Source organism: Pipistrellus kuhlii, unplaced genomic scaffold, assembly GCF_014108245.1.
Source record: "Pipistrellus kuhlii isolate mPipKuh1 unplaced genomic scaffold, mPipKuh1.p scaffold_m20_p_2, whole genome shotgun sequence".
NCBI lineage: Eukaryota > Metazoa > Chordata > Mammalia > Chiroptera > Vespertilionidae > Pipistrellus > Pipistrellus kuhlii.
In genome coordinates, this window is record NW_023425515.1 from 61,431,226 (window position 1) to 61,455,813 (window position 24,588).

General features: G+C 38.4%; 1 protein-coding gene across 2 annotated transcripts in view; it reads right to left on the reverse strand.

Moving 5' to 3' along the window:
• NECTIN3 (nectin cell adhesion molecule 3) overlaps positions 1-24,071 on the reverse strand; it is a 118,274-nt gene extending 94,203 nt beyond the window's left edge. The window contains exon 1 of one of the 2 annotated variants that reach the window (XM_036444799.2): positions 23,515-24,071. In XM_036444799.2, coding sequence (XP_036300692.1) covers positions 23,515-23,674 — 160 coding nt within the window. In that variant the 5' untranslated portion in view covers positions 23,675-24,071. The remainder of the gene's footprint in view (positions 1-23,514) is intronic. The other variant, XM_036444798.2, reaches the window with a different exon arrangement.
• Positions 24,072-24,588: the final 517 nt, after the last annotated feature.

Genomic DNA, 24,588 nt, shown 5'->3' on the forward strand with positions numbered 1-24,588 from the left:
ACGCCTTAGATAATAACAATTGACTTTAAAATCTCAAAATTGTTAAAACGTGGATAAGTAGATATAACTAAACTGAAAGATTTGTTATGGAGCTTTTCAGTGATAACGTTAGGTATACTAATGGTGGAGGTCCAGTAGCCCAGCAGAAGACTGGCTTCGCTCTTTCTTGAAGGAGGGAACTGACCATGCTTTCTGCAGCAGTAACCTTAGATGTTATCTCTAAGAAAGAATGTGGTGGTCTTAAAATTCAAATAGCTACAGTCTGGTTCCAAAGTCTTTGGTTACTTAAAACTTTGGAGTTTGCTGGATTAAATAATAAAAATTGTCAAATATCTATATATTTTAAAATGACAAAATACTAAAATATCAATCTAAGTTTACCTCATATGAAAAATCTAGAGGACAGAATTGAACCCATTAATTAAACATGTCTTGTATTTTAAAAAATATATCCTTAAAAATGTAAAGATATTACTAATCTGGGAAATGCTAAGTATTTAACTTCCCACCTAAAATTTGAGGCTTCTAAAAGTTAAATGCTCAAATTAAGTTGGGAGAAATTATATGGTTGTGATAACAAAATGCATAAAGTATAGAAAATTATTTTTGTATTTTCTCTGGAGAAATTAGTAGTTCAAAATATATTGTGGTCCTTATGTGTATGATATTTGGTAAAATTCCAACCTACCATATAATACTTTATATGGTCTGATTAAAAAAGAGGATTAATTCTATGGCCTGAACCAAATTTTTAATATAAAAAACAGTTTAAACTTAGTTGACATATTTTAGGATAATTATAAAAAGTATATATTGGGATAATATAATCTTTAGGTTATGTATATTTCATAGTCTTTCCAAGTTAAATTTCAAGACTGTAACTGAGAAATAGCCTTGGGACATTTCAAGGGCCCTGGGATGATTCAAAGATTTACTCTCTTCTTAAAAGAAATAATTTTGAACTAAATGAGGCCAATCTACTATAATTGAAATCACGTGGGAAGCTTTATCAAATAAAAATTAATAACTGTGTTGTACTTATATACATATATGTTAAATGTTATAAAGGTTTCAACCTCTTAGGGAGAGCAAGGCAAAATTGCTGAATACTTCTTAAGCAAAACTGGATTACTCAGCAATGGAATTTTAAGACAAAAAGCCTCTGGCAGCCTGCTTTTTAGATAGGCTGTTGGAGGGTACAGCGTTTATATTTCATAGGTCAAATGTATAAATTTACTTGGTTTGCTTTTTCAATAAATGTGCATACTTTAATTACTTAATAAGTTAGCTTTTTATAATATAATCTAGGTTTATATAGTTTCACTTATATGAGAAGCCAGTATTTTTATAAGCAATTGGTTCTAGTAAAGGCCAAAGTAAAAATTTGCATACATACATAAATGAGAAATAGCAAAAAAGAATGCTATTTAAAAGTAAATTTTAAGCTTAATAAAAAGGAGAAATTTAAAAATCTTTTCTGCTACTATTTAAAAAGTAAACTAAAAGTTACTATTCTATCATTAAATCTCATCTTCAATAAGACACCATAAGTAAAAAGAGAGTTACTTTTACTTGGTATGTATACGTTACAGCATTGGCCAGCATCTGAAAAGCAACCAAGTTTCTTGCTCTGTTTAAAAGAAAGAAAACAGCCCTAACTGGTTTGGCCTAGTGGATAGAGCGTCAGGCCATGGACTGAGGGGTGACAGGTTCAATTCTGGTGAAGGGTTAAGCCTGAACCTTTGTTACAGGCTTAATCCTCAACGAAGGGCATGCTGGAGGCAGCTGATCTATGTTTCTCTCTCATCAATGTTTCTAACTCTCTATCCTTTTCCTTTCCTCTTTGTAAAAAGTCAATAAAAATTTATTTTAATAAATATTGGGTAAATAAAACAGTTTAAAAAATAACAAAACTCCCAAAATGTGCCCTAGAAATTAATCTGGGGGAAAAATACAAGGAAGTTCCCTTCAAATATCTAGAAAACTGTAATTAAAAGTCAACGCATTAGGCTTCCAAAAGAAAAGTAAATAATTTGCATTTTGCTTCCCTAAGAAAGCTTATGTCAATATACCCAAAGACTGATAGTAGAAATCCAATTAGTGTCATTTACTGTCCACACCTAAAGACAAATAAAGTTAGAAAATAAGCCTTATTTCAGACTGATTTAAACTGGCAAATTGAAATAAGTGAATATTCAGGAGAACTTAGTTGTACTAGGCAGGAGCCTATTCGTAGAGATTAACTATTTTTTACTGATGCTTCATCTCATAGTAAGGCTCCTTACTATGCAATATGTTTAAGGAATGTCCCACTTTCATGTGCCCAATTTAAAACAAAAAAAGGGGGGGGGGGGCAATAGTAATATACTGTAAGTAAATCACATCGAGCCTTAATTACTTTAAAATTTTTTTGTTTATAATGCTGATTGCGAAACATCCATGAAATTACACTGGTGTCAGAATAAGCCAAAGGAAAATGATTTGCTTAAACAGAAAATTCTGAGTCTAGTTTGTGAAAGGGTCCCTTTATTAATCTTTGTTCAAGGAAATGCTTGAATATTTCCAGAAAATTCCTCCAAACCCGTGTGGATTCCTGCAACAATGAATCCAAGAAAGGAACTGTTCACTCTGTACTTGTGGCTGCAGATGGGATGAGGCAGAGGAGAAACAGTCCAGAGATGGGGGATGGTAAAGATGCCTTGCTATGGCAGCAGTCATGTGCTGTGCATCGGAGTTAAGTTGCCCTGGACAAAGCCAAAAAAGACGGACTGTTTGTCTACCATCCAGAATTGGAATATCATTGCTGTGATGTCACAGGGGACAGTGATTGAGAAGGGATCCTATAAAAAACTGTTGGATAGTGATTGGTAAGAGACTCGAAGAACTGATGGCCCAAAAAGGCATCAACAGTAAACTGATTTCTTAGATCCTGACAGCAATTTAAAAGGACATGGAAGAACTCAATCCTTTACCCTGAATTTAAAAATCTTAAAAGGACCTGAGCTCTGCAAATGGCATACACTTTTCCCAATTTATTAAGAAAACAAAAATGGGATATGCTGGTGGCTAAGACAAACAAGTACTTAACATATAAATGTGAGAAGTCCATCAGAAGGCTGATGGACTTTGATATTTAGCAAGAGCTGAGAATCAGCATTATATTACCCTACTGCTGGCTGAATATCTGAAGGCAATCCCCTAATCCAGTGGTCAGCAAACTCATTAGTCAACAGAGCCAAATATCAACAGTAAAACGATTGAAATTTCTTTTGAGAGCCAAATTTTTTAAACTTAAATTTCTTCTAATGCCACTTCAAAATACACTCCCCCAGGCCACACTCAAGGGGCCAAAGAGCTGCATGTGGTTCATGAGCCACAATTTGCTGACCACAACCCTAACCTGACGATCCGTTTATTGTTTACCAAATCTTACCATTGAAATGTCTATTTGCTTTGATGAAGGACAAATGTATATTCTAGTAAATAAAAAGCTATAGGTCCAGAGATTCATGTAGCTACTCCACTAGAGAGTAGGTCTCCGCCTGGTTCCCCATGCATTCTAAATTTATATTTCCTGTCTAGTATATCTGTTTATGCATAGACCCTTTTCTAGATCCTGAATCTTAGCTGCAAAAGGTTATGGCACCACGAAAAGATAACATCTAGGCCTCAGCTGTATTTCAGCTCCAGGCTCAGAAACGCAGCAAAACTAGACAAGTGATGCTGTGCAACCTCAGGACCAGCATTTTCCTCCCAAGTCACTCAACAGGACTGCTTTACCAACCAGTCTCTTGGGGAAATCATGCTGCTACAATACTTCACCCCAAACAGAAGGAACTTATCCAATGTTCCAGCCCCTGTGAACTTGATGTCCAAACTCAGCAGGAAGTAATTACAGAAAGTATGACCTTCATCCCTATTCCATGAAACAAAAATGTTAGGTTTGATCAAGTAATTCAATTAATACCTATTCCCCAGCTTTTCAGGTCATTTCACTATGAACATCCCCTTTGATGAGACCACAATTCACTTGCAGTGACGGCATTCCATTATCTGCCCTACGGTATGCATAAAGAAGTCTCCACCCAGAAAAAAACCAGCCAAAAATCCTTTAAAAACCGCTGACTCACATCACTGGGTACTGGAGCTATCCAGGCTCAGCTACCTGGTGTACAGATAATCAAATAAATTCACAATCCCTCACCACTCTGGTCTCATGTGTTCCTCCTTCGGCAACCTAACAATTAGAATCATAGGCATTCCAGAGGAGTAGGAGAGGGAGAATGGAATGGAATGGAGAGTCTATTCAATCAAATAGTGAATGAGAACTTCCTGGAATCCTGGAATCCAAGAAGCAAACAAAAAACCTACTTACCTCAATCCAAACAGACCCTCTCCAAGACATTTGGTATTAAAGCTGTCAAAAATTAATGACAAATAAAAATTCACAAAGCAGCCAGGGAAAAGAAGGAAGTAACCTATAAAGGAAAACCCATCAGAATTTCATCCAACTTCTCAGCAGAAACTCTAAAAGCCAGAAAGAGTAGAATCAAATATTCAAATGTTTGAAAAACAGAAATTACCAGCCACTAATAATATATCCAGCAAAATCATCCTTTAAATTAGAGAAATAAAGACATTCCCAGACATACAGATATTAAGACATTTTATCACCAAAAAATCCTTTATTGCAGGAAATATTAAAGGGAGTAATTCTACCTGAAACAAAGAACTTAAGGTCACAAATTACTAGTAAGATAACCAAAAATACAGCAAAAAGAGGAATAATTTGTGACAAAAGAAATTTCAGGGGTGGGGGTAAGGTCTGAACTGGCGAAGGAGGATGAAGATCAGATGTAATTAAAAAAAAAAAAGTTAGGTATATATGCAAGTTTATTTTTTTATAAGCCTTATGGTAATTACACACAAAAATCCCCACAACAGGACAAAGGTTAATAAAAAGTGGAAGTAGAGGAAAATGTATGAAATACCACCAAATAAAAACAGAAACACAAAGGAAAAGAACCAATGTAGACACAAAGCTACCAAAAAGTAAGAGCTAAAATGTCTAAAGGAAATCCTCATACATCAATAACTACCCTAAATGTAAATGGTCTGAATTCACCAATAAAGAGGCACAGAATAGCAGAGTGGATAAATAAAAGCAAAAACCTAACCATATGCTTCCTTCAAGACACACATCTAAGCTGCAAAACAAAGGAAGATTCTAAGTAAAAGGGTGGAAAATGAATCTTCAAGCAAGTAACATAAGCATACTTGCTTTTCTGTGGATGTTATATTTGACAAAATAGATTTCAAGATAGCAAGAGAAAAAGATGGACACTTTATAATGATAAAAGGGACACTACATCAAGAAAATATAACACTTAATATCTATACATCCAACAAAGGAGAACCAAAATATATAAAACAGCTACTCACAGAGTTAAAAAGAGGAACAGATCACAACAGAGTTGGAGATTTTAATACTCCATTGACAGCTCTAGACAGATCAATCAAACACAAAATCAATAAAGAAATATTGGCCTTAACGGAAACACTAGACCAAATGAACATAACTGACATTTACAGAAGCTTTCATCTCAGAACATCAGATTATACATTCTTATCCAATGTACATGCAACATTCTCAAGGATAGACCATATGTTGCATCCTGAAACTAGCATCAACAAATTTAAGAAGAGTGAAAGTATACCAAGCAATTATCTGGCTATGATGCCTTGAAATTAGAAATCAACTGCAAAACGAAGCAAAGAAACCTGCAAATATGTGGAGATTAAAAACAAAGTGCTAAAAACTGACTAGGTCAAAAAAGAAATATGTATATACATGTAAGCATGTAATATGCAAATTAGGTCAGGACACCATAATGGTCACGACCAGCTCAGAAGCAGCATGTGCCCAGAGCCTGAGAGAACTCCACACAGGGGCACCTGCTCCGAGCATTCCTGGTGCAGTTAGGAGCAGACCCCAAGAGGACACACGAAGGGGCACCTCTGATCCCCTGTGGCCAGACTGCAGCTAAGAGGAGACAGGCTGGGCTGAGACACACCCCCCCCCCCCCCCAGTGTGCACTGGGCCTCAATTAAAAGACATATAGACTAGATGAAGAAGAACAAAAGCAACCCAAAGTCAGCAGAAAAAAAGGAAATAAAAATTAAGAGCAAAATTGAATGAAATGGAGAACAAAAAGACTATACAAAAAATAAATTAATAAAACAGCTGGTTCTTTGAGAAGATTAATAAAATTGACAAACCCTGGCTAGATTCAATAAGAAAAAGGGGGAAAGACCCATATTAAAAAATCAGAAATGGGAGAGGAGAACTCATTAAGACATAACAAATATATAAAGGATCATACTACTGTAGAATGTTATGAAACTAGAGGCCCGGTGCATGAAATTCGTGTGCTGGGGCAATTCCCTCAGCCTGGCCTGCTCCTGCTCTCTTGCATTCGGGAGCCCTTAGCACATGTGTCAAACACAAGGCCCGCGGGCCAAATCCGTCCCGCCAGGCCTTGCAATGTGGCCCGCACCGCGCTGTCATCACTGCACTCCGCTGCGTTTCCATCACAATGACAGTTTATGACTGTTCAGTAAACCATTCGGCCCGCAATTTAGGCTGGATTTTAGATTTTGGCCCCTTCTCTGATTGAGTTCGACATCCCTACGAATGTCTGACAGCTTAGGCTGGGAAGCAGGCCTACGCTGGCAGTTGGATATCTGTAGGGCTGCCATGAGCTGGGCTTCTGGCTCAGCAGTGCTCCCCCTATGCATTGAGCATCTGCCCCCTGGTGGTCAGTGTGTGTCAATTATGCCATTTGGTCAATTTGCATATTATCCTTTTATTATATAGGATACTACATGCCATCAAATTACTAACATAGAAGAAATGGACAGTTTCTAGAATTACATACCCTTCCTAGTCTAAAATACGAAGAATTGGAAAATCTATATTGATCTATCAGTAGTAAGGAAATTGAAACAACTATTAAAAAAAAAAAAAAGCCGAAACCGGTTTGGCTCAGTGGATAGAGCGTCGGCCTATGGACTGAAAGGTCCCAGGTTTGATTTCAGTCAAGGGCATGTACATTGGTTGCGGGCACATCCCTAGTACGGGATGTGCAGGAGGCAGTTGGTCGATGTTTCTCTCTCGACGTTTCTAAGCTCTCTATCCCTCTCCCTTCCTCTCTGTGGAAAATCAATAAAATATATTTAAAAAAAGAAAAAAAACTCCCAAAAAAACAAAAATCCAGGACAAGATAGCTTCACCAGTGAATTCTACCAAATATTCAAAGTTTTAAAACCTATCCTTCTAAAACTCTTCCAAAAAAAAAAATTGAAGAGGAGGCAATATTTCCTAACACATTCTACAAAGCTAATATAACCTTGATACCAAAATCTGGCAAAGATAACTCACACACAAAAATTATAGGTCAATGTCTGTTAAATACATATGCAAAAATCCTAAGAAAAATACTAGCAAATCGAGTACAACAAAACATTCAAAAAATAATACATCACAATCAAGTGGGGTTTCTTCCAAGCACATAAGAATGGTTCAACATATGCAAATCAATCATCGTGATACTTTACATTAACAAAAGAAAGGATAAAAACAACATGCTCTTGTCAATAGATGTCCTTAAAACATTTGATAAGATACAACATCCATTTATAATTAAAACACTCAATAAAATAGGAATAGAAGGAAAGAACCTCAACATAATTAAGGCCATCAATGATAAATCCTCAATTTCATGCTCACTGTGAAAAAGTGAAAACTGTTCCCCTAAAATCAGGATTCAAGACAAGGATGTCGCCAAAACCGGTTTGGCGGTGTATAGAACATTGGTCTGAGGACTGAAAGGTCCCAGGTTCGATTCCAGTCAAGGGCATGTACATTAGTTGTGGGTACATACCCAGTAGGGGGCGTGCAGGAGGCAGATGTTTCTCTCTCATTGATGTTTCTAGCTTTCTATCTCCCTTCCTCTCTGTAAAAAAAATCAATAATAAAATACATTAAAAAACAAACAAAACAAAACAAAAAAAACACAGGGATGTCTACTCTCACTACTCTTATTCAATACTAGAGGCTTCATGCATGAAATTCATGCATGGGTAGCGTCCCTAGGCCTGGCTGGCGATCAGGGCTGATAGGGGCCTCCTGGCTGCCATTCAGGGGTCTCCCTTCCCCAGCTGCCATCAGCCAGCCAGGGCCTTCCTTCGTTCTGTGCCACTCCTGGGTGATCAGCACACATCATAGCAAACGATCGAACTCCCAGCCTCCAGATCAAACTCCCAAATAACACTTTGCATATTAGCCTTTTATATAAGTTACATATATATAGATAGTGCTGGAAGTCCCAGCCAGAGCAATAAGACAAAAGAAATAAATAAAAGGCATCTAAGTAGAAAAAGAAGTAAAACTATCGCTTTCCACAGATGACATGATTCTGTATATAAAAACCCTGAAGACTCTACCAAAAAACTACTAAAAACAATAAATAAATACAATCAAGCTGCAGGATACAAAATCAATAGGCAAAAATCCATTGCCTTCCTATATACAAACAACCAAAAAAAAAAAAAATTAAAAAAGCAATTCCTTTTGCGATTGCAACCAAAGGAATAAAATGCCTAGCAATAAACGTAACAAAGAACATTAAAAACCTATATCCTTAAAATTACAAAGCATTATTAAAATAGATTGAAAAAGATACAACATAACTAAAATGGCGTTATTATTGAAAGCAATATACATATTTAATGCAATCCTTATCAAAATTCCAGTGTCATTTTTTTTTAAAGAAATAGAATCAGATTTGTATGGAACTACAAAATACCCTGAATAGCCAAGGCAATTCTGAGAAAAAGGAACGTACCTAGAGGTATCATGCTACCTTACTTCAAAATACCAGTATACTACAGAGCTACAATAATCAAAACATCATGGTATTGGCAGAGAAAGACACACAGATTAGTGGAGCAGAGCAGAGAGCTCAGGTATAAAACCACATATATATGGGCATATAATTTTCAACAAATAAGCCAGAAACACACAATGGAGTATAGAGAGTTTCTTCAATAAATGATGCTGGGAAAATTGGAAAGCCACATGCAAACGAATGAAATTGGAACAAAGTCCGCATGTACAAAAATCAATTCAAAATGGATCAAAGACCTAAATATAAAACCTAAAACAGTAAATTACATAGAAGAAACTATACTGCCAAACTTATGGACCTTGGTCTTAGAGAACATTTATAAATTTGACCCCAGAAGCAAGGGATGTAAAGGTAAAAATAAATGAATGGGACTATATAAAACTAAAAAAGCTTCTACACAGCCGAAGAAACTGACAACAAAGCAAAGAGTCAGCCAAGCAGATAAGAGATGATATTTGCAAATAGTAGCTCTGACAAAGGTTTAATTTCTAAAATATGTAAAGAATTAATAAAACTCAATACCAAACAAAAAAGCAACCCAATCAAAAATTGGGCAGAGGACCTGAAAATACAACTCTTCCAAGAAGACATAAGAATATCCAACAGATATATAAAAAGCTGTTCAACCTCACTGGCAATTAGATAAATGCAAATCAAAACTACAAAGAGCTACCAACTCACACCTGTTAGAGTGGCCATTATCAACAAGACAGGCAATAACAACCATTGGAGAGATAGTGGACAAAAGGGAAACTTCATTCACTGCTGGTGGGAATGTACACTGATACAACCACTATAGGAAGAAGTCTGGCAATTGCCTCAAGAAAATTGAGAATAGAGCTACCACTAGACCCAAATTCCTCTACTGGGTATCTATATAACAGAGGAATATACAGTTAGCTGGGACGCCTTAACGTCAAGACCGAACAGCAAGGACCTGAGGCTGCATGGCGCCTGTCCCAGAAGAGGGACCTCAGGCCGTGCCCCCAGCCCCGTGGGAATTGATGGGGGAACTCAGTCCACACCCCCCCTCCAGCAGGGTTTGACAGGAGATCTCAGGCCACGCCCCCTGCCCCTGCACCAGGCCAGGCACCTGAGGGTACGCCACCCCCAACCCCGGCCTTCTGGTGCCAGGCTGAGGGACCTGAGGCTACAACTTCTGCCTGGAGGGTCTTAACAAAGGTGGAAGCAGCCAAGTCTGGGTCTCACCCAATGGGGGTAGGGCCTGCTGGGTCTGGGTCTCCTGTGTTTTTGAAGTGTATGTGGGTGGTGGGAGGGGACTTGACTCTAGGTCCCACAGCACACACACCCCAGACTCTGACAGGAGGGAGATTTTCATATACATTTTACTAATTTCCTTTCATCTCTCACACTTCTATTATAGAGAAAGGGCAAATAGCAATATTAAAATATTTCCTCTAATTCCCTTTTAATGTGCATGAATTTCGTGCAACAGGCCAATAGTATACACATAAACCTCCAAATCATATATTCACAAAGACACAAGCACCCCTATGTTCACTGCATCATTATTCAAGATGACCAAGACATGGAAACAACCAATGTCTCAGCAATAGAGGACTAGATAAAGATGTGGTACACATACACAATGGAATATTACATGACCATAAGAAAAGATGAAATAATGCTATTTGCAACAACATGGATGGACCTTGAGAACATTATGCTAAGTGAAATAAGTCAGAAAAACCTAAGAACCATATGATTTCACTCAGAGTAATATGAAAATTAACCATCACTTTGCTACACCAACAAGCCACACCCGCCAGCCAATCAGAGAAAGTATGCAAATAAACCCAAGATGGCTACAGCCATAGAGAGCAGGGAGGCTTGGGTTTCCCAGGCAATGGAGGAAGCCAAGTTTTCAGCCTGCCTTGCTGGTCTAAGCCTCCACTCAAGGCGACAAAGTTTCAATTATAGAAAGTAAACAAATCCAAACAGAAATGGCGGCAGCCAAGGAGCAAGCAGGAGGCTTGGCTCTGCTCTAGGCTACAAAGTTTCAATTGTAGAAGGTAAATAAATCCCAGATACCAGGGCCTCCACTTGGGTTACTGGGGGGGCATCACTGGCCTGTAAACCAACACAGTCCCCTTGCTCAGGCCACCCCACGCCCCACAGGAACCTCCACCTGATCTGGGACACCCTTCAGGGAAAACCAGCTGGCCCCCACTCATGCACCAGGCCTCTATCCTATCTAATAAAAAGAGTAATATGCAGATTGACCATCACTCCAACACACAATAGCTGCACTCATGTGGTCAAAGATGGCTGCCCTCATGTGGACACAAGATGGGACACCTCAAGATGGCCAGCAGGAGAGGGCAGTTGGGAGGCACCAGGCATGCAAGGGCAGTTGGAGGCAATCAAACCTTCAGGGGAGGGCAGTTAGGGGTGACCAAGCTGGCAGATGCAAATTTATCATCACTTTTAACCATCATTTCCACAGAGGAGGGAAGTTGGGGGCAAACAGGCTGGCAGGGGAGCAGTTAGACATCAATCAGGCTGGCATGGGAGTGGTTAGGAGGTGGTCAGGCTGTCAGGCAGAAGCAATTAGGGGCAATCAGGAAGGCAGGCAGGTGAGCAGTTGGGAGCCAGCAGTCCTGGATTGTGAGAGGATATCCCCAAGGGGTCCCAGATTGGAAAGGGTGCAGGCTTGGCTGAGGGACAAACTCCCCAACCCCCGCCCGGATTTCGTGCACTGGGCATCTAGTGTGGATATAAAACTGAAATTTGTGATCACAAACAGCAGTATGTTGCTTCCCAGAGGGAAGAGGTAAGGGGGTGAAGGGAGTCTTAATATATGATGACAGGGGAAGATTTTACTTTGGGTAAGGTGCATATGGTGCAATACACAGATCTTGTAACATAGAAATCCACACCTGAAACCTATATGTTCATCTTGACCAGTATCACTCCAATAAATTTAAATAAGTAAATACATCATTCTGCAGGACCATCCCTAATAATGTAACTTAAAGGTGGGGAGAAAGCACACAAGAAAATTTCAAAGGGCAGGGATTAGAACTTCTAGAGCAGCTTCACTTTTGTACATGTAAAACTGTTGGGAGAAGAAGGGAATGAGGAAGGAGGCTGAATATTACTAGATTAGATACCTAGTCATTTTCAGCATTTTTGACCATTTGTCCTTTCTTCTACATTCTGGATAAAAGATGGCCAATGCTAAATCCCCCCAAAAATGCATGCTATAATCCACTCTCTTTGACAAAAATTTTCAAAACAGTCATCTCAGCAGCAAATATTTGTTAGCCTTTGAATTTGTATAAATCCTTTAATGTAGCATTCAATATAGCAGCAAACTGAAGAAAAAAGCATTTTAGGTTACTTTTTTCCACTGATTCCAAGATGCATATTTTTCCACATCTCTCAAGATGGGGTTCAGGTAGCTTAAGCATATTCAAATATGATTATTCCTTGGTGGTATTGACTGACAGTGTGGAACCCTATGACCTTTAAATCAGCAAAGCCCTGCTGTTCTACTAATTCCTTCTGGTAAGATCAGGGTAGCACCAGAATAAAAATTTGCAGAATGGATATTAGATGCTTATAAGAAAAATCTCAGAGATGATATTTTCTGTGTATTAAAGGGTTAACATAGCAAACCTAAATTGCTATCTGTGAAAGGCCTTCATGCAAGAATATTGCTAAAGTTTCCACCATTAATTGGTGATAGCTCACTATGCTTAAACAGTTTGTACAGACCATATGGTTTACTAATTTTCTTTTTTGGTATGTGCTAGGAAAGGAGTACCTATTTGATCAGCCTTTGGTAAAAAAACAAAACAAACAAACAAAAAAAAACACCTGTGCCATATGTCTCTAATGAGCTTCCATGATAATTCCCAATTCTGCATCCTCTTCCCATCCTCTCATAACAAGTTTCTAACAGTTTTAAAATATGCCCAGAGAAATTAAAACTCTTCCCAAAAACTAATGGATTAATTAATCCTTTTACCAGCCTTTTCTAGTCATTCAAGGCAGAAACTAAATTCATATCCAACTTTTCCTCACCCACAATGATCTCCAAACACCATGTAATTTACTTATCAGATCCATCCTTCCCCTAAAATCCCTCTGCCAAATTGTCTTTACCTCCACAATCTCTTCTCATTAATGACTGCAATGGTTTTCCCTTTTACTTATCCCTCATGAATCCAATATATCATTTATATTGCTGTCAGAGCTATACTATGTTCTCAAATCATATTTAGTAGTTACCTACATTCAAAAGCTCCTCACTGCCTATCACATAAAGTTTAATCCCTTTAGCAAAAGTATTTAAAAATACATTACTTCCCTCCATAAAGCTCATGCTTATTAAACCACATGAGAACATTGATTCCCTGCAGAGTTCTCAGTCCAGACTCTTTTAGGACTCTTTGCAGTCTAGAATGCCCTCTTTTTCACTGATATTCCCTCACAAGTGGAAATATTTTTAAAAATATTTTATTGATTTTTACGGAGGGGAAGGGAGAGGGACAGAGAGTTAAAATATCAATGAGAGAGAAACATTGATCAGCCACCCGCTGCACATCCCCCACCAGGGATGTTCCTGCAACCAAGGCACATGCCTTGACCAGAATTGAACCTGGGACCCTTCAGTCTGAAGGTCAATGCTCTATCCACTGAGCCAAACCAATTAGGGCACAAATGGAAATCTTAATTCTTCCTTCAAGGTTCAGCTAGAAAATTGGGTCCTATTAAGTCTTATCCTATTCACAGTTAAAATGCTACTTCTTCTGTAATCCCATAATACTTTGTTTATAGTATTTCTAACTAGGACAATTAATTTTCCCTTGCATTACTATTAGTTGTATTTGTAAAGCACTTTATTGCAATTTAATAAGAATTTTATTTAATTTTCACAGACACTCTGCACATTTTACTAGAAATGAAACAGGAAGAGAGGTTAGTAACTGGGTTTAAAACAGGCTCTCTTTTGATTCCAAATCTCCAAACAATAAAATAAAATTTTGCATTTCTTAAGGACAAAGACTCCAAGGAGCTTAGCACAACCTTTCAGTATAACAGAAGCTTTGTGTTTTAATAAACATTATCTTCTCTGTTTGAAATAACCGTTTTACCTATCTGAATCTATTCTTGAAAACACAATTCAAAAATTCCACCTCCAATTAGCGTTCCTTAATTCTTCCAAGGCTTACCATTTTTAGGCTGAATCGTACTATTTGGTTGTTACAAATGTCTTTTATATATATATATATATATATATATATATATATATATATATATATATATATTTAAATTCATTAGTCGTAGTAATGGGTTTAGAAGCTTGGGTGTAACTCCTCATGTCTTATTCCACCTTAGTACTGTCTCTACTACCTAGCACTTAGTTGGTGCCCTGTCATTTGTTTCCTGGATGATGCTTAATAGTCCCCAATCTATTCCCTACTCCAATTTCTCATCTAAGCCCTTTATTTTTTGCATTACAGGTAGATATCAACTGTTGTGACTAAGAATTATTATATTTTAACAGTAATTTGACTTCTTTTTCCTAACCACATTTGCTAAATTACTGAATCATCAATGTACTGCTTTTAACTACTAACCCTACTGGTCTATGTATCAAGTAATAATTTCTCCCCCAGATTATACTCAAACCACTCCTAAAATTTAAAGCTCACAGGTCAAGAAAATATTTTAATCATCTGATGGGAGAAAAATCTAGAGTGACTATTTTAGATGACTGTAGAGGGCAGCAAAGCTACAGTAGTGTCCTCAAAGAAAAAATGTGTTCTTAGGGAATTTCAGATTTTTATTTTTTATTTTTTAACAAATGCTGTTATGACTAAAGCTTTTAGAATTGAGACCTTTTAGTATGCTATACACAAATTTCATCAATTACTCATATATTTAAATATTTTCACCATCAATTATAAATATAACAAAAATGTACCAATGCCCAGATACTTTACACAAATTGAAAAAATTAGAATCATAAACAATACATGCCTTCAAAATAGCCACCATAATTGTTAACTCATTTACGAATCTAAAAGTTGAAAATATTTTTTCATCAAAATGTAAAAATAACCTATATTAAATACAGAAAAAATGTCACTAGTAAGCAGTCTTATTTCTTGCTAAGAAATAACATGTCATCATTAGTATAACTAATTCTAAACATGATATGCTTTTTTGTTGTTGTTGTTATTCAAAATCAGTGAATGAGCTATAGGGACTATCCCAGCTTAAAAGAAAAATAAATAAAATAAATAAATCCTCTGACACTGTATTAATGTATACAACCAGAAGGTAACACTTTGAAAGATAATAGGAGTTTCTTACTATTATGTCAATATTAAAGTTCATTTTTGTTCTATTATGAACCAGGCAAATGAACTGTATCATCAAAATAATCATATATATAATCTCAGAACTGCTTAGGAATGGGAAAAAAAAGTATAAAAGTGTATATTCAACACAACTGCATTATTTGCATGTTTTTCAAGGTTTTGGTTGGAGGTAATTTTTTACCTCTTTTAAGTAATATAAAAAGCAGAAATTAGAGATTTAAAGTAGCTGCTACAGTCATTAACATGTGTAGACTCTGGGTTAGTGAAAAAAATGCTATGATGTACTAGCCCTTTGCCAATAATGAGGATAGAACTGTTAGCTATGCACCTTTCCCCACTTAAATCTCTTCAAAAACAAACAAATTGAGAAGCTTTTAAAAAAAAATTTTAATTTAAAGTAATGGAACCAGGTTGTCTCTAAGCAGATAAACCCAGTTTATTGTCTGACTTAGTATTAAACTGAACTTATAGCCATGAACAATTATTTCTAATATAAATAAAATTAGAAGGGAATTTGGAATTCATAACAAGACACTTGTGAAATGAATTTTAATCTCTCTCACAATAACTCTGATTAAATTAGAAATCAAATTAGTAATTTTCAAAAACAAATCTGAGATATTTTAGTAATGACAAATCATGTTTATCATGCATAACATATAGAAATAGCAACTATATAAAATTAATTTTATCACAATTCACCAATACTAACATTTCATTAATATTTTTTAATTGAAATCATTAGAAAAGTCAAAACACACTCTTAATTATATGCAATATTCTTAAACACTGAGCTGAGTCCTAGCTGTGTACGCCTATTATGTGTCCCTTGGTATTCTCTTATCTTCCCCAACATTACAAAACAGATTAGCCACCTTAAATTTACCTATTTTATTACTAAAACTCAAATCCAGAGTAAGATTTGTTGTACATAAGTGAGGTATGACCATACAAGCTGCTTAAACTATATCTAAACTGGGGTAGATAATACATAGCTGATTTTGCAATACCAAAGAACTGTATTCATCATAGGTCTATTTTGCAAACACTCAAGATTCAAAACAGGTAAGACACTGTGGAATCAAGAAATAGAAGTAAAGAAAGCAAAGCAAATTTTTAGAAAACAGAAAACCACGAAGAACTATGTCATGAACAACCTTTTCTGTTTAAGTAAGTGTGTGTGTGTGTGTGTGTGTGTGTGTGTGTGTGTGTGTATTCCCACCCATCTTGGCAGGTAAGAATAAGAGTAATTTCAAGACAGGAATAATAACAAGTGTACAAACTTCCCTAAAAATATGTTTACTAGATGGTGTTCTTCACAATATAGCTCCTTCAACATAATAGCTACTACACACAAAAAAATAATTTGTTTAATTATTTTGTAAAACAATATTTTACTGAAGAATTTCTAAGACCATTAACAAACTAATGTACATAGTGACTTTCTATGAGGGTGCTATATGGTTAGCTTTTCCCATTCCCCAATGTAGTCTATCAAACTACTTTCTTCCAAAAACATTATCTTCTAAGACTAGTATTCCATTGAAATACTTCAGTAAACATTGCTCTAAACCAAAAGCATGAAAAAATGAACAGAATTTGCATGCAGTTCCCACTAATGACCACGTCACACTGTAAAAACATAGAACAGGGGAGGCCTCCAGAGACTAAGGATTTGAAAAATATCTAGGATCAGATAGGAAATAAAGCAAATTCAGAAAAGATTTTATAGTTATTTATTATAACTATTATTCTACTGTATTATTTTATTTCAACATGGAAATGAAATCATAAACCAAGTACTCTCTGATACCAGTTTATTGTATAATAAATTTGGTCAATTCCTTAAACAGTTATAATGGAAGCAAATATTAAAATCAATTTAACTTTAAAAATGTGTTTATTCTGATATGTGCTATGATGTATATAATGAAGCTTGAAGCAAAGTCTTTACTGCAAAGAGCACATATTACAAAAAACTTATAGTGAAATACTAATAATAGTATCTATACTGCAAGGTTCCATGGAGAAAATCTTAAACTGGGCATTTCATAATCTGTCTAGGTAGGAAGAATAACATCATTTTAGGGCTTATAAGGAATAGAGAAGGGCATAACCTACTTCAGAAATAACGAATAATTTTGATAATTTTGACCTGTGCTGTCCAATATGGTAGCCACCAGCCACACCTGACTACTCATCGATTACAGCTAGTTCAAATTATATACCAGATTTCAAAGGCTTACTATGGAAGCAAATGTATCTCAAATTTTAAATATTAATTGCATGCAAAAGTGATGTTTTTGGTTCTATTGCATTAAATGAAACGTTAAGATTAATTTCATCTGTTTTTTGTTTTGTTTTTTTGTTTTTTTTTAAATGTGGCATCAGGAAGACTATGTATGTGGCTCACATTCTATTTCTATCAGACATTGCTGGTTTAAAACTAAGTTTGATTTTGCTGTTAAACTCCTGAAAAAATTTGAGCGCCGACTCATATCAAGCACATGGGGACATATGAACAAAATGGTAGAGTATTATTTCTTTCAGAGAAGGACCACATCGGATCAAATCATAAATAAAAATTCTGTGGAAATTTTTGGAGGGAAAACAAAAGTATCTTATAATGTCTCTTAAAATTCAAATGTCCCAATCCCCAGGCTCCACTTTCCACCCCTCTTGCAAAAAAAATGATCCAGTAAGTCCATAGTGAAGCCTGGAGTGTTTGAAAAAGGTTACCTAGTACCTATAATTTGAATCCTTCCACACATCCTACTTTTTCTGTCCCTGGCTATCTGAGAATAGTGATTTATAGCCCCACCTTGCTTTAAAAAAAATTATTTCTTCTGAAGAAACCTAGGGTGAAAGCCTCTGCTGGGTATAATGGCCAACCTATTTAAAATAAAAACATGTTAAAGGAAATCAATAAAGTTTTTTAAAAACTATTACATAAACTTCTACTATTTACAAAGTCACATTTACTATCTTACACCTAACAAAATTATCATCTAAAGTGTTGAAAAGCATACTGTCATTTCTTAGCCAATTAACCCAGTTATGAGCTGATATGTTTACACATACAGTTTATGAGTCAAATTCCAGTTTATGAATATCTACTCACAATGCAACAATTAGCTCTTTCCTACTCATCTTAATTAGCAAAATGAATGCTGGATAGTCAATAGGGTTATAAGGGGAAAAAAATCTCTCCAGATGCTGAAAATTCACAATGTAAGTATGCAATAAATATCCTTTCTAAAGTAATTACGGTACCTCCAAATATAGCATGTATCTAGGTTCATAAGAGGCAGCTCTTAATAAAATTTTAAAAGAGTGATCTATAGTATAAGATAGTCACTTAGGAAAAGTTTACCCTTCATCAAGATTCACAAGAAACTTTATTTAAATATATGACTAAACTATGTCAAAGCCTATTATAAAAATCATACTTTATTTAAAAATTCTGGAGAGAATACAGGTTCAAGACTTTACAATTTTAGATAAAAGGTAATCAAAAGTACAATATTAATTGTTTAAAGACTTTTGGGTCTCAGTGCTTGGCACACAGAACCATCTTTAGCATTCATTCCATTACTAACTTAAAGGTTATTTGATTTCATATTAATAATATTAATACTGTATCTTTTGGAAACCATATAGTTCTTCTCAATTTTTATGAAGACTTTAATAGGTTACAGAATATGCTAGAACAATATGTTATCTAAATTACAGAATGTCAAAACATTAATTTTTAGCAAACAACTCTTCAATAATTTCCAAATATGCAAAAAACATTAAATTTTATTCCTCGACTAATTATACAGATACAAAATGTACAACAGAGTTGCCAAGTCACTAAATCATGTGTGAAAAATATATGTAAACATAAGTTTCATACTCAAGGTAATACACACACACACACACAAATCTATTTTCCAATTCTTATTTCTGATGCTATAGCTAAACACAAGAAAATGTTTTATCTTTTTTGCTTGCTTTTAAGTTTAGTTCATTTTTCAATTATATCTGTTCAGGATACAGAAAGATTCATACATGCAATATTAATCGTAGGCCCTAAACTGATATAATAAGGTAAAGTATAAGTGAAGTTGACACTCTACTCTTCAACTCCACATTTTCAACATAATCACTAATATTCTAAGTGACTCTATGGAACTACCAAGTCCTAAAATGCATTCTACAGCATGACGGGAAGAGTCAATTAGGTTTCATATAATTACACAGTGGATTTCACCATATCCCAATATTCTGAAAATTGGTCATCTGTACATTTATTTGAAGTAAATTTAACAGATATCCAAAAAGTAGTGACCGAACTATACACTTAAAATATTGATGTCAAATACAAGTCACTGAACTTAAAAACTCAATTATTCAAGATATCCTGGTAGAATTTAAGAATGACAAATACCAGGCTGGTTGGCTATAATGTGCAATACACTAACTAAATGATTAACATTTAAATGTTTACTATATTGTATGCACTCTGCTAAATGTTTTATTCTTTCATTTAATCTTCACAAGAACTCTATAGGTAAGGTGATATTATCCATTTTTTTTTAAAGATGAGAAATCCATTATTTTAAAAGATGAGAAACCTTAAGTTTACTGAGGTTAAATAACTTGCCAAAGACTCACACATCTAGTAAGTGGCAGTCTTTTTTCAGAATCAAATTATTTAGTATCTAAACCATCAACAGCAGAGAAGAGACAAAGATAAAGAACAAACTTGTACTATCTACCACAACCTCTAACCTCAATAAGAATATATGACTCAACTTATTTTTTTTAAGTAGTCTCTCTGCCCCCCAACCCCCACCACGCCCTCAGTTTACATTCATATATCTTTATCTAATGGGTTAGGTATCCCTCCTTCTGGGCATAGATAGTACCTCATGCAGATTTCTTTCACAAACTCCAAACTGTCCTATAATCATCTATTTCCCTTATGTCTACCACAATGCTATAAAATCCTTGAAGCCAGGATTCTGCTTTATTCATGTTTTATACCCCCAAGAACCTGCTAACTGCCAGGAATATAAAAAGTATTGAAAGTACTGTTAGGGGTTCAACATCATATTAGAGCTTTTCTATAATCTTCAAAACATGATCTTGAGATAAAACCTTACTGAAAGTGGAAATCTAAAATCCTAGATTCAAATAGGAAATTATGAATTAAGGTCAAATAGTATAGCTTCTTTTTCATTAATACTAAATCCCTGCTAATACTCTACATCTCAAGAAAAATGTTGGGAAGAAAAGTGAGATAAATCTGATCACCTATGATGAATTGATCATAAAGAAACATGAAATTCCAGAATTAAATAAATGAGGTTTCTCAAGTCAGATGGTATTGTAAATCTAGTCTCCTTACCCTTTATACCTGGGAATTTGTTAGGCTTAAAAATATATCAAAATTTGGCAGTTTGTCAACCTGCAAAATTCTCACTTAAAAAGTTCAGTTCTTCAAATAAGATAGTTAATGTGTATCCCCAAACAGCAAATCCGATATGATTTTTATAGCTTTCAGAAAATTGAATTTACCAGTTGTAAGGATTCTTTTTAGCAGTCAGATGAACATGATATGAAAATTAACCTTGTACTAAAGATGGTATTGCAGAAGTTGAGCATAAGACTATGTAAAATGTAAACCACATATCAAAACATCAGCAAAATGAAAAAAGATCTGTGCATTATAAAAAATAAAGCATTCTGTTAAGAAAAGTCATCAGATAGACATCTCTTTAAGGCCTAAAAAGTTTTTCAACTCTAAAACTGAACTCTCAAACATTAGTACATGCTAAACCTTTTATAAGCAGTAGAGGAATGTTTGATCAACAAACAGGTTATATGAAGAAAATTCTGATCCCATATTTACTAAGCATCCATATATCAGAGCTGTGCCCTAGTAAGACTGAATTTAAAATAAAGGTTGACAGAAAAAAATCATAAGGGTTCACAAAGTAGGGTGTTATAACACTATAAGCCAAAAAAGGAAACTCTTAAAATGAGCAGTGCACAGGAACGCAAAACTAGTGTTCTGCCTCTACAACTATAAGCAGAGTTGACTCTAAAACTTCAATTTACACTTCTAAATCACAGTCCACGTGCCTACACTGCTTGGATTTTTAGGACTCTAAAATATCAAGTCCTTCTATAGCACATTATTGAACAGATTAAAAAAAAAAAAAAAAAAAAAAAAAAAAAAAAAAAAAAACCTCTTTTCTTCTCTCATGAGAAAACCAATGTGTTCCTTCAGAAAGCAAACACTTCACTTGCACAAATGTGAAATCATTATCCAAATTTTATTTCCTTGTATTAGCTGTGCATGTTATCTAGGTTCAGTCTTCCATAGGGCTTTCGCCTAGCTAGATAAGCTTTAACTGGAGGTACAAATAGTCTCCTCTCAGTCCTTAACACAATCTAAGTAAAGACAGTAAAACTGTTAACACCTTTCTCCCACCCAACTGTAATCCACAGTCCTCCTTGATAGAAAAGAGCAGTACAGATTCAACCTAGAATCCTGCATCAACTTAAAGAGGTAACAGCATTGAGAACTGGGTTATGGAACCAAACCTCTGTAGAGTGGGGCTGCAAACTGTAGATTAGACAGCATACCATTTATCAGCGTATACTCTGTAAATCGCAAACTCTCATTACAGGGCTTGAAATGTGATGGGGAGCTGCTGGCTGGTGGGAACGCTAAGCCTGTAAGAGACACTCAATCGCTTGAAAACTTTGCCTCCCTCATAACCAACCACCTTGACAACACCTGCTCGGAACAAGGATTCTCCTTCTTCTCAGTCATAATATCCAAGATACCCCCACAAATCTTTCCTTTCAATAAGTACTGCTAAAACTTGCCTCTTTATAAATAATGGTTTCATTTAACATTGCATTACATACTGAGATCCAACAGCAGCAGCCTTATGAAACCAGTAAAAAAAAAAAAAAAAAAAGTCTTGGGTAAACCAATCTTTGAGCAAACGTCATTTTTGCTTCTCCACCTTGTTCCCCAAGGAAGAGCCTTTGAATGAATTAAGTCCTGCAGTGTTATGGTTATTGCCAAAGGACAGATACAGCTAATCCCCCAAAGACTGGGTGGTCGTATTTTGCCAAATCATCACCTTCTATTAATGATCACTTAGGTCCATCCCTGTTGCATGAAAGGCATTTCTTACAGGGTCCTTAACAAGCAGGCTTCTAGTTTCCCACATCTAGGAGATGGAACTTACAAGCAGAATAGCTTCCCAATGTGACAGGAAAACTGTACTATAAGCACGAGGGGGAAGAGATGGGGAAGAGGCATGGTGTTTTGTTGTGATCACAAGTGGATGCCACATGAACACATACATCAAAGCCCTGAGGACAGATCGTGTTTGCGGAATAAGCACTGACAGTTGTGAGAGAAGTCCCACGAACGAAGGCAGCAACTGGCTCAATACAAAGCCATCCTGCAGGCAGGCAGGCAGGCGGGCGGGCAGGGCAGAACCGAACCGGGCCGGTGGGAGGACGGAAGCAGCCCGGACTGTAGGGGATCCTGCTTGCAGGGTGGGCTCAAAGGATGCAGCCAGCATGCCTTCTCCTCCCGGGCGGAAGGCGGGGAAAGAGATGGACCCCGAAGGCTTCATTCCGTCGGACCCTGGTCCCTAAAAGGTATCCGGGATCACAGCTCAAGTTTCACAGGGAGAGAAAAAAGGCGGCGGCCAACGTGCATCCCGGCACCCCAGCCCCAGCCCCCGAAGTCCGCGCTCTCGGTTTCCGGCTCAAAATGAGCGAGGAAGTAACGGTCCCGGGAGCACACGCACGCACACGCACACACACACACACACACACACACACACACACACACACACTTGGTGGAATCCGGGCAGAAAGCAGCACCGCCCGAGCCTGGCCGTGAGCGCGGCCGCCGAGGAGGGAGCGGGACCCCGGCCGGCGTCGCCCTCGCGGGCCCGGCCGGCCCTCCCCGGGCCTCGCCCCGGGCGCGGCGGCGGCGGCGGAAAGTTTCCAGCCAAAGTCCGCCGCGCCCGCTCGCGCAGCCAACCAACCGCCCAGCGCAACCGCCCGGCCGCTCGCTCCGGAGAGCCGCCCGCGCGGGCCCGGCCGCGGCGCCGGGACCCCCGGCCGCGCCTCCCTCAGCCCCGCCGCCGCCCAGGTCCACCTACCGCAGAGCCGGGAGAAGAGCAGCAACGGGAAGAGCAGCAGCAGCAGCGGCGGCGGCGTCGGGGGCGGCAGCAGCAGCGCGGCCCCGGGGGGAGCAGCGAGGGAAAGTTGTGCTTTGCCGCCTCCGGGACACAGCGGAGCCGGCCCCGGGGTCCGCGCCATTCCCCAACCCTCCCCCCGGCCCGCCGGCCCGCCCGCCCCCTCCGGCTGCCCGGGACCCGGCGCCTCCGGCTCTGGGCGGCGGCTGCGGCGGCGGAAGGTCGGGCGCGCGCGCCTCCCTCCTAACTCCTAGTTGTCCAGCCCCGGCCGCCGGCGGACACTGCGCCGCTGAGCGCTCGCGGCTGCCTCCACGCCGCCGTCGCCGCCGACGCCACTGGCCAGGCTGAGGCGGGAGCCGCCCGCCGCCCGCCGCCGCCGCCGCCGCTCCCCGCCCCCGACACCCGCCCGCCCGCTCCGAACTCCTGAGAACTCGGAACGCACCACCCCGTCCGCGCGGGAGGGGAGAGGAAGCCGACCCCCGAGCGGCCGCTGGAACCCGCCGGCCAGCCTGTCCGCCCGCCCCACGCAACTCCGGCTCCCGTCTGATCCCCGACTGCCTGCCGCGCCTCCTCCCGCCCCACTCCCCTCCGCACGCTCCACCCCTTTCAGAAAAAAAAAAAAAAAAATCTCTTCACTTTGATAACGGGTTTCTCCCAAAACAGAGCTCTAAAAGGGACAGGAAAATCTGGAATGGGTTAGTAGGCCCCGCCCCTCGCCCCAGCACCGTATTTCCCCCCACCCCCCCACCCCCCGCCCAGCGCTTCCAATGGTCTCGCCCACTCCGCCCCTAGTGGGTCCACCGCTGCCCCGACGCAGACAGAGGCGAGGGCGGCGGCGGCGGCGGCCGGCTAAGCCCGCGCGGGCTCTCCCCTCTGGCCGGCGGGGACCCCCGGACCGCGAGGGCATGGGGAGGAGGGAAGCGAGGTGGGGTCGTCCTCCCGATGCCCCCGGTAAAGATTCCTTTCTAGGAAGCTGGACGCAGCCTGCACGACTAGTTTGTCCCTCGCTCTCCTCGCCGGGGGCGAGCGGGGCTGAAA